Source organism: Oryza glaberrima, chromosome 1 (assembly GCF_000147395.1).
Source record: "Oryza glaberrima chromosome 1, OglaRS2, whole genome shotgun sequence".
In the NCBI taxonomy this organism is placed as follows: domain Eukaryota; kingdom Viridiplantae; phylum Streptophyta; class Magnoliopsida; order Poales; family Poaceae; genus Oryza; species Oryza glaberrima.
In genome coordinates this window covers 20,496,776-20,507,108 of record NC_068326.1, presented here as the reverse complement: position 1 = coordinate 20,507,108, position 10,333 = coordinate 20,496,776, and the positions used below count along the sequence as shown (strand labels likewise).

Below are 10,333 nucleotides of genomic sequence, written 5' to 3'. Positions count from 1 at the left end.
CATCATCGCATTGAAGCTAAACCGACCTGAAATCCTGAACAAATGAGAATTGAAAAACGGTGAACCAAACGACACAGCAGTTATGGGGCAACAATCAGTAAAGCAAAATTTCCCCGAGATCCTTTGTTGCAGGCTTGCAGCCTCGCAGGACCTGAACTGAAGCCTCAAAACCATCAACTGAGGCACATACGCACGTATCATTCATTCTCCTGCAATCCTACTAGTGTTATCAAACAATTTGATCATCTCATAACAGCAATTCAACCATACTCATGATGAAAATGAAGCGTATGCAAGTATCATCATAAGCTGAAGAGTAACCGGGCCGGAGAGCGCATGGTCAGGTCAGGGGAACCACCAAGTGGGGGGAGCGTTGTCCGACGTCGTCGGGCGGCGATCCACCGGAGGCCACGCCTCGCTGGCCATGTCGTCCATCTCGTACCTGCCCATGTCGGTGAACGAGTAGCGCGGCCTCTCCTGCACCGCCGCCGACGCTGTCGTGTCGTGGACGAAGCCCTCGTCGAGGAAGTAGATGATGGCGTCCTCGAACCCGGGGAACCGAGCGGCCTCGAACGATCTGGAGCAGCCTTTCCCCACGAACAGCATCCGCCCCTCCAGGTAGTCGACGGGCAACCAGGTGGCGCGAGGTCGCCCGCTGATGGCGGCGGCGGGCGTCAGCGGCATGACATGGAACCTGAACACGCGGAGCACCTCCGTGCCGCCCTCGTTGTAGATGTACCTCGCGACCATCAGCAGCTGGCCCCGGGACTCCACGAGGTAGCGCGTGATGGATCCGTTGCCTCCGATGAAGCCCATGTCCTCGAGGTAATCGTCGCGCCGCAGCATGTTGTACTCCACGCGGCGCATCCGCATCTGGTTGTTGGTCAGGCGGCCGTACCCCGGCCAGTACACGACGACGCCCTCGTCGGCGGTGACGAAGTAGAAGCCCCCATTGTAGTAGACGACGTCCTGCGGCTGGTTCAGCCTCGGGCCCCTGTGCGGGAACCAGCATTGGCTCCCCTGGACCCAGAACGCGACGTCGAGCCGCCGCGACACGAGGACGACGGCGGCGAGCATGTAGGGCCGAGGAGACGACGACGGCGTCGGCGGCGAGGCGGAGAGGGTGGCGAAGCGCGCGACCAAGGGGAACTGCTTGCCCGAGGGGGACACGATCCCCGGCGGGAGCTCGACGCGGTGGCCGGAGTTGAGGTTGTAGAGCGCGTAGCGGTGGCTGGAGTCGAGCGCGAGGACGAACCAGCCGCCGTCGGAGGAGCCGCAGAAGCGCGCGACGCGGACGTCGGGCGGGAGCGGGAGGGGGTGGCTCGTGCGGCCGATCCAGCTGTAGAAGGAGGGCGTCGCGGAGCTGGGGAAGATGAGCCACGGCAGCTGGGGCGGGAGCGGCGGGAGCTGGGGCGCCGGCGGCGGGGGGCGCGGCCCCTCCCGCACGGCGGCGCGCCACTGCCTGTTGACGCAGGCCATGCGGACGCGGTCGGCGCGGCAGGGGAGGCAGGCGGTGACGCCGAGGAGGACGTTGTCGGGGAGGTCCCCCCACTTCGCCCTGTCCATGGCGGCCACCGTCGGCAACCGCCGGGCCGCCGCCGCGGCGCCACGCCCGCGGCGGCGGCGATAGTAGTATCTCGTGGGCTCTAACATTTTTGGCGAGCGCGGGTGGGTGACTGGGTGGGGTGGCTACCGGTTCGATCAGATAATGGGGGATTTATAGCCGCGTCAGGGCGGGTGGTGCCTTCGCTTGCACGAAATGGAACGCGAACCGAAGAGGCCCGAACCCGGCCATCGATGGATTCCGCCGCTTCGCTCGCCGCTCGGACTCGCGCGGCCAGCGGCCTCCGCTTCGACACGGAGCAGCTGCGCGTTCGGCCGCTCGGGGGGCTCGCGGCGGTGGGTACCTAGTCCGGAATCGTTGTGTGTTGCCAAGCGGCGTGGTGCCGCCGAATGCGCTCGCGCTGCGGCGGACTCTCCCCCCGTGGAGCGCGGGCTCGCCGGGAAGGCGCTCGGCGAAATGGCGGCAAGGCGCTCCACTTTGTTGCAGGCCGGAGGCTGAGACTGAGAGCTGGTTAGTCTTTTGGGCCTATTGGTTCAGATGGATATCTGGGCTATGCATTGGGCCGGCCAGTGCCGTGATAATGTGACATGACATGCCAGTGAATTATGCCAAGCTGCCGACCTTGCACAGAATATTCCCCCTTTCTCCCCTCTCTCCCTCTCTCTCTCTGTTTTTTTTTTTTCGGGTGTGTGTGGCCCAGAAGAGTGGTGTTTGGCCAAAGGCCTTACTAAATCTTGGCTGAGTTTTGAGATATGAAATTAACAAATTTTGGTAGAGGATGTGTTGTTAATGGTGTGCTTGGTTGATACTACCTTATATTTTAATAATGTATGACGCTGTTGACTTTTTATCCAACGTTTGACCATTCGTCTTATTCAAAAAATTTATGTAATTATTATTTATTTTATGGTGACTTGATGCATCATCAAATGTTCTTTAAGCATGACATAAATTTTTTTTATATTTGCACAAAAATTTTGAATAAAACGAATGGTCAAACGTTGGTCAAAAAGTCAACGGCGTCATACATTAAAATACGGAGGGAGTACCTTGTTAGATTCTGATAATGCTAAACTTTGGTTGAGTTGAGAGTGGCAAAAAAAAAAAAAAGCATTTGAACGGCGATCCCCTCCATTCCATGAGGGCACTGAGGAAGAACGACTCAACGAGGAGCCGCTCCAATGCTCCATTGCCCTGAACTTCACTGTGTGAAAGCCGAGGTACACATCAATGTTGATTTCGTCCATCCACCGCGAGAAGGACTTAACTACATAAAAGAACGCAGGCCTACGAATATAAGCCACACCGGCCAGTACACGATATATATAGTGAAGTCCCGTAGTACTATACAATAGTGAAGTCCCGAAGTTTTGTACGCTAATTGGAAGAGTATACGCTAATGCAATATATAAGGAGCTAAATTTCAATTTAATGATCATTCTTATGTACTTCTGTAATTATCCTATACATACTAATTATCTATTATTGAGTAATATACTGTTTCATCTGTTTCATATTATAAGACTTTCTAGTATTATCCACATTTATATAGATGTTAATGAATCTAAACATGGTATAAAATAGCATGGTATAAAATTATCAAATTTTGATAAAATTATAAAATTATCATATTATACAAAGTCTTATAAAATGAAACGGATGGAGTAATTAACATGGTATAAAATAGCTAGCATTGAATAATTTACCCGGGGTCATGTGACCCCGGTAAATAGTACTCTCTCCATTTCATATTACAAGACTTTGTAGCATTACTCACATTCATATATGTTTAGATTCATTAACATATATATGAATTTAGACAATGCTAAAAAAAATCTTATAATATGAAACGGAGGAAGTACGTAGGTTCGCCAGTGGCAGCAGGGAGTGGCTGTTTTTAGCCCTTAAGTTTGGAGAGATTCAGGGTCCACCACAAATTCAATAAATCAAATTCACAAAATACCACTATCAATTTTCCAGCATCTATATCCATGTAAGATCTTGGATGGGACATTGTGCACATGTAACCAATTAAATCTCTATTTTAATTGATACCAAAACTGATTATTACACGCATGCAGCATGCATGTTGCTCAATATATAGCTCCTCAAGGTAGCTAATTGCAAACACTAATACTTGTAGTAGAACCTAATATTAATAAGGCTTAAGTATATATCATGCATGTATGCATGCATGGCCTTGTTGATACATAGCTAAGCTAGGTCATCTGCTGTAGAGATGGCTAGCAGAAGCAGTGGCAGAAGTGACGGTCGCCGCGGGGTTTGCACTCGCCGCCGCGGCACTGCGACTGGCACCACGAGTTGCAGGCGTCGTTCTGCCCCGGGCCGCACCCAGTGTTCCCGCCCCACGAGTGGAAGTCCACGCAGCAACGCGGCTGATCTGCCGCCGCTCCTGCAATTAATTAGCACAGTGAAATTAAACAAACATAAAATTCTTCAGAAATCTAGACGATTATTCGGTAAACAGGAAATGTTAATTGTGAAATCCAAGTGCAAATTAATAAGAACTCTCTGAACAATTACTACGCTAAGAGTTCTTACCTGACGAGGCAACAAAAGCAACTAGGACAAGAAGGGCGATCGCTGCACAAGTGCCAATACGAGCCATGGTCGTCGTCTCTTTCGCGTCGTAGTTTCTCGACTAGTTTCTGTTGCTCGATCTCTGCGTTGATCTTGGTTGTTCTTGAGGTTTGCACACGGTATGGACGTGAATTTATAGTCATAGTATTTCCTCCAAAATATGGAATTCCCAGGTACGTATGCTATGGAAATTTCAGATATGGAATATGTACAGCACTTAGACATTTTGAGATGATGTGTTACCATGCATGTAGTATAATATGGGTACGCATTGTTTGGAAATGAAATATATATGTGCTCATGACTGTTGCCGTGCCTAGCTTACCTTTTGTTCGCAAGAATCGAAAAGATCGACTATTGCCTTCCTTTGCTAATTGCTAGTATTAACTGCCATGGATTAACTTGATACATATAGAATTAAATCCACGAAAGTTGGAAGAATCGGAAAAGGTTAATTGCTCCCGTGACAACAATTTTTTTCTCTTTTGTTTTTTACTAGCAAAATGCCGGATAATGACACTTTTGAACTATTTACATGAAGAAAATGAGTGGAAATGAGCTGATGCAATATCCGAATCACGACACGTAAAAATTTTATTTTCTTATAATATGTATAATGTAATTGTTGAATATACTCATCATGAAGAAAATACGTGAAGTTGAACCGACGACACATCTGAATAGCTACATACAGAAACTGTATTTTTAATGTAATTGTGGAAATAATCTCGTGCGTTGCTATGTGAAAAAAAGTATGGACTTGAAGTGATGACACGTCTAAATCGTGGCACGTAAAAATCATAGAAACCAATGTAATTGTTTTTTCTAAGGGAGTATTGTTTTCGATTTATAAATCGCATGAGGACAAATATATACCTAATAACACCTAATAACACATAGATGACGGCACTATAAGTGTCGAAACAGTTAAAACCATCACATGTACAACTTTTCCCACCTATGCGGGGGTGGAAAAATACAGAATTAGCACATTTCAGGAATTATAGGTGCCGATTTTAAACAAAACCAACACCTATACTATAAATATTGGTTTTTTTTTAAAAAAAATGACACCAGAAAAACTGAGACGAGCCAAACGCGTCCCGTCCTTGTCCATACTCGCTCCCCACCCTACAGAAAATCTCTCTCACTCTCGCTCTCTCTCACTCTCCCCCGCCCCTCCTCTCCCTCCGCCCCCTCATGCTTCGCTCGCCATCTCCTCCTCTCCCTCTTGCCTCCCTCTTGCAGCGGATACGGCGGCGGTAGCGGCATCGGCGACGGATTTTTTTCCTACAACTTGTGAGTCAATGTCAAAATTTAAGTTTTAAAATTCAATTTTGAAGTGGATTGTATGGTATTTTCAATGTAGTTTCTTGCTAGAATTGAACTTAAGGAGACATATATAAAAGTTTTACCCATAAATTATTTTTTGAGTAAAATACACCACCGGTCCTTAAAGTTGGTGCGTGGTGTCACTTAGGTCCACGATCTTGTAAAATCAACATTAAGATCCATGAACTTGTTTAAGTGAATCATTACAGTCTAAAACACGTCTGACCGGGCTGACCGTCCTACATGGCAGTCCAGCGTGACTACATATTTGCAATTAGGCTCCTCCACGCCCGATCCACGGCCTTCACGGTGTCGGAGACACGGTTCTTGCCGATGACCGACATGACGGCCCGGTGCTCACTAAGGCGCAGGAGGCCGTCATGTCGGTCATCGGCAAGAACCGTGTCTCCGACACCGTGAAGGCCGTGGATCGGGCGTGGAGGAGCCTAATTGCAAATATGTAGTCACGCTGGACTGCCATGTAGGACAGTCAGCCCGGTCAGACGTGTTTTGGACTGTAATGATTCACTTAAACAAGTTCATGGATCTTAATATTGATTTTACAAGATCGTGGACCTAAGTGACACCACGTACCAACTTTAAGGACCGGTGGTGTATTTTACTCTTATTTTTTTGTCAGTAATAAGCTATTTGGTATACCAATCGATGAGGTGGGAAGCACCCATTCATGGGGTATATTTCTTTGTAAAATGGCTGTGCATTTATCTCAACGATTTTTTTTTTGAAACACTTCAGTGTGACAATAATCATATGTGGCTTGTATAATAATCCCAAAAGGTATTTTTATTTTGGACAATTATTGCACTCTAGATTTGTATGATTTAAATGATGCCCCTGACACGTTAGTGTAATGATTATAACATGAGATGAACAAATGGTGAATTTCTCAATCATTTTCACACAAGAGGCAATGGATGAAAATTTGTTTGATTAACAAAAAAAAGTATTTAAAGACAATTTGTTACAGGACATTGAAAGATTGTGGTTTTTTATTGTGGTTTTTTTTGTTGTGAGACACCCGAAGAACGCGTCTCTATTCATGGATACATAAAAACATGGTAATTAGTTGTTTGATACCCGACGCATTATTTTATTATTTTACAAAAGACAAGTTTGTCCTTGAGAACAACCACAGCCACCACCTCCTCATCATTGCCACGGCCACCGCCACAGCCATGCTACTCCTTCTGCTCTTGCTGACTATCGTGCTCCACCTTTGGAGCCACCACTGCCGTCCCACTCTCCCGTTATTGCTGCCACCAGACCGCTAGCTCCGCAGATACTCCCATCATGCGGTCCGCTGCGGCACGGGCGGGTTCCACCCATCCAGTCTTGGCCGCGGCGCCACCTCGCAAGTCAACCTCGCCATCTTTCTCTGACATGTCGCTCACCGCTGTGAGATTCCTTAACCGGGCTAGGCGGCTCACCGCCATATGCGACGTGGCATGCACGACGCCGCGCCATACAGCTGAGGCGATCGCTTTGATCGACACTAAGAACCTCGCTGCACATCTCGTGCACATCTCAGTAATAATTATCCTATCCTATGCATGAAATGAGTCAGAGGCCCACGATAGCTCCACCGCTAGTGTCTCTAATATGTCGTCTCGTGGAAAATTTTAATTTTTTTTACAATCGATAATTTTTATCTCACACAAATATTAATGTGCAAGTATTTTAATTGTTTGCATTTTATACTATTTAACGGTTTCTTTTACCTGTAACGAAGCACGTGTATTTTGCTAGTAATAATAAAATAAAATATTACTTGTCTGTAAAGTTGGTACGTGTATGTCAAAAATAGTTTGTTTTTAGCGAAATTCAATCTTGTGGTTACCGCAATATAGAGCACAATGGCACTTGACTGTAATTATCTAAAGTCTCAAGCACGTACACTATATACGACCAGTAAAAATATCTAGACAGTCGCACCCTCTTTTTTCCTCTCTCTTCCCGTCTTTCTCCGCCTCTCTCCGTCCTCACTTTCTCCGTTTATTCCTCTCCCTCAACGTTGCCGGCCGATCCACCACATCGTCGACGGCCTATCCACAACATCGTCGCCGGCCTTCTTTTTCCCTCGAGTTGCCGGCCAGATCCACGATGCCATCACCACGGAGGTCCTCCTGGAGGGCGAAGACGTGGAGGCGGCGGTGGTATTCGGAGGCGAGCAGCTTGAGGCGGAGAGAGTGGTCGGAGACGGGGAGGCCGAGCGAGCCACGGATGGATTCACGTCGCTCGCCATCTCCTCCTCTCCATCTCGCCTCCCTCCCGCGGTAGATCCGGCATCGATGGCGGCGTCGGCGGCGGCCGCGGGTGGATCCGGCGGCGGTGGCAGCGGATGAGGACGGATCCGGCGGCGGCGGCTCCCTCTGCCCCCTCTCGCCTCCCTCCCACGGCGGATCTGACGACGGGGACGGCGACCGCGTGTGGATCCGGCGGCGGTGGCGCCGGCTGAGAGTGGATCGGGTGGCAGCAACTCCTCCCGCGGCGGATTCGAGGGCAGCGGCTCCTCTCACAGTTATCCGATGGCTGCTGCTCCCCCTCCCCGGAGTGGCGGCCGGCGGCTGCTTCCCTCCTTGTGTGTTGGCAGCAACTCCCCGCCCCCTGGCTGCCTCTCACCTCCCCGACGTGGAGCCGACGGTGGTTCGATTTTTGATTTGTGAATATTTTGAGGATTTTGTTTTTTTGATTTGTGAATATTTTGAGGATTTTGTGATTTGGAATGTTGATATAGTAACCACAGTACGACGGCGGTTTAATTTGGGATATTGATTTTGTGGAGATTTTTTATTTTGATTTGGGATTGCAATTGAGTAATTTTGTGATTCATGTATTTTGGGAATTGGGGGCAATGGGATTGGGAGCAATCGACTCTATTAGCCGATTGATCGAGTCGGCTTCTTTTATTTTCACTCCAATGCCGATTGTTTAAATTTGTTTTTTTATTTTTTTTTGGCTTCTTTCGAGTCCGCTCGGAATTTTTTTTCCAAGACGGTCTCGGATTCAAACACGGACGACAGACAAAAAAATCGATCAGAAGCATTATGTGACGACCGGAAAAATCCAAATATTTATATTAGTTATAGATATCGATATCATGGACATTTTTTACCTTTTATATATACCACCTCACAAGTACTAGTATTTCCAATCCCCCTTTACAACTTAATTTCCTGCAAAATAATCCCTCTACAAATATATATATAAATTTAGAAAATACATATATAGGGTCCTAATCGAGCTCATTTCTTATACCATATATCTATATCCCGTGATATTCTTGAGCCCAAAGATGAATGCATATGCTATGTTTATTTTGTTGCATAGATGTTTGCTCATAAAGACAATGGGGCAGCTTGTTCAAGGAAAGAAGTGTGCATTCACGCTACTAGAGAGCGCATACAGGGTTTGGAGGAGAGGCTCCTCCTGCCCTCTCGGAGGGCACTTTTTTAATTAATATAAAAAAGCTGTGCGCCCTCTCATAAGAGAAGTGGCTGAAAGCAAATTTTCCCGCATAGCTTGTCACCTCTATATTTTCACAATTTTCAAATATATAGGGCATGTTTGGTACATCTCCAACTCTTAAATTTAGCTCCAGGAATTGGGTTTGGAGTGGAGTTGTGGAGCTGCCTAAACCCAGCTCCACAACTCTAGTACATTTTGTGAGAGGGCTCCACCCAACTCCACTCCCAGTTTTGGTGGAGCTGAAATTGTTTGGCTGAGCTCTAGCTCCAGAAGGGGTGGAGCTAGCTGGAGCTGGAGCTGTGCCAAACAGACCCATAATATGAAATCGGATGAAATCAAACTTATATCAAAACTATAGAGCTCGACGAGACATACAATTTTTTTTTATTTAAGATCATTTAGGGGGTTCAAACATTCGTTACAAAATCTTAAATCTATTTTTACAAAATATTATATCTACATTTCAAAGTCCTCCGATGGAGATAAACTCCATTTTAAAGTTATAGAGCTCAATAAAATCGACAACTTGTAGTCTATGACTTTTTTTTATTTAAAATTATTTAGAATGCCAAATAAGATTATAAATTTTCATAGCAATACAAATCAGCATGAAGACATTATTTAAAATGACGTCAAGGGAGAAGGCAGTTTTGTAGGCTGGAGGATGGGATTTGCTTTAGCCTGTTGGGCTTTTTGGATTACTAATCGCTAGAGGGATAAGAACAAATCTAGATCCTATTGGGGTGGCCCATGAAAATATGGTTGTACCGTCAATTATGTCAAGCTACCAACCGGGGCCAAATATTCTCTCGTCTCGAAAAATAAAGACCAATCATTTTCTATTTTTCCTTTCCCCTGCAGAACACTGTTGCCACCATCGTTGCTTCGAGCTTCCGACCCTATCAGCCCGACCGCATCCTCCTCCCCTCCCAGCCATTGTTGTGCTTCACTATTCCTGACCTGCGCCAATGCCTTCATGTGCTTTCTAAACATTGGTGTACCAAGTTTTGCTACCAGCTCTCTTCTCCTTTGACACCTTCATGCGCTTTGTGTGTGTTTCACAACAGAGGTAGGAAAGAGAAGGATACCAATGATGCCACATGTCCATATCAATATTGGGCATGTTCGGCTGCTAGGTATAACTAGAACAGTCCCGTCTGTAGCCTTTGCCGGATTCCTAGAATCAAAGGTCGGAGGATAGTTATTGACTTGCTATAGATGAGGTCAGATGGCATTCTGTTACCGAATTTTTATTTATAATAATTATTAATAAAAATAAATTATAGAAATAAGTTTGATTTTTTTAACAGGGGGAGTATACCGCAGGTTCACAGTAACAAGTGCTCCAGA

The 10,333-nt window shown here is 46.6% G+C and overlaps 1 protein-coding gene across 1 annotated transcript; it reads right to left on the bottom strand.

Annotated features, from left to right (window-relative positions):
- Nucleotides 1-345: 345 nt before the first annotated feature.
- LOC127772388 (uncharacterized) lies at nt 346-1,653 on the bottom strand. Its single transcript, XM_052298403.1, has one exon. It carries the CDS (start codon nt 1,651-1,653, stop codon nt 346-348), a length of 1,308 nt encoding a protein of 435 aa, XP_052154363.1.
- Nucleotides 1,654-10,333: the final 8,680 nt, after the last annotated feature.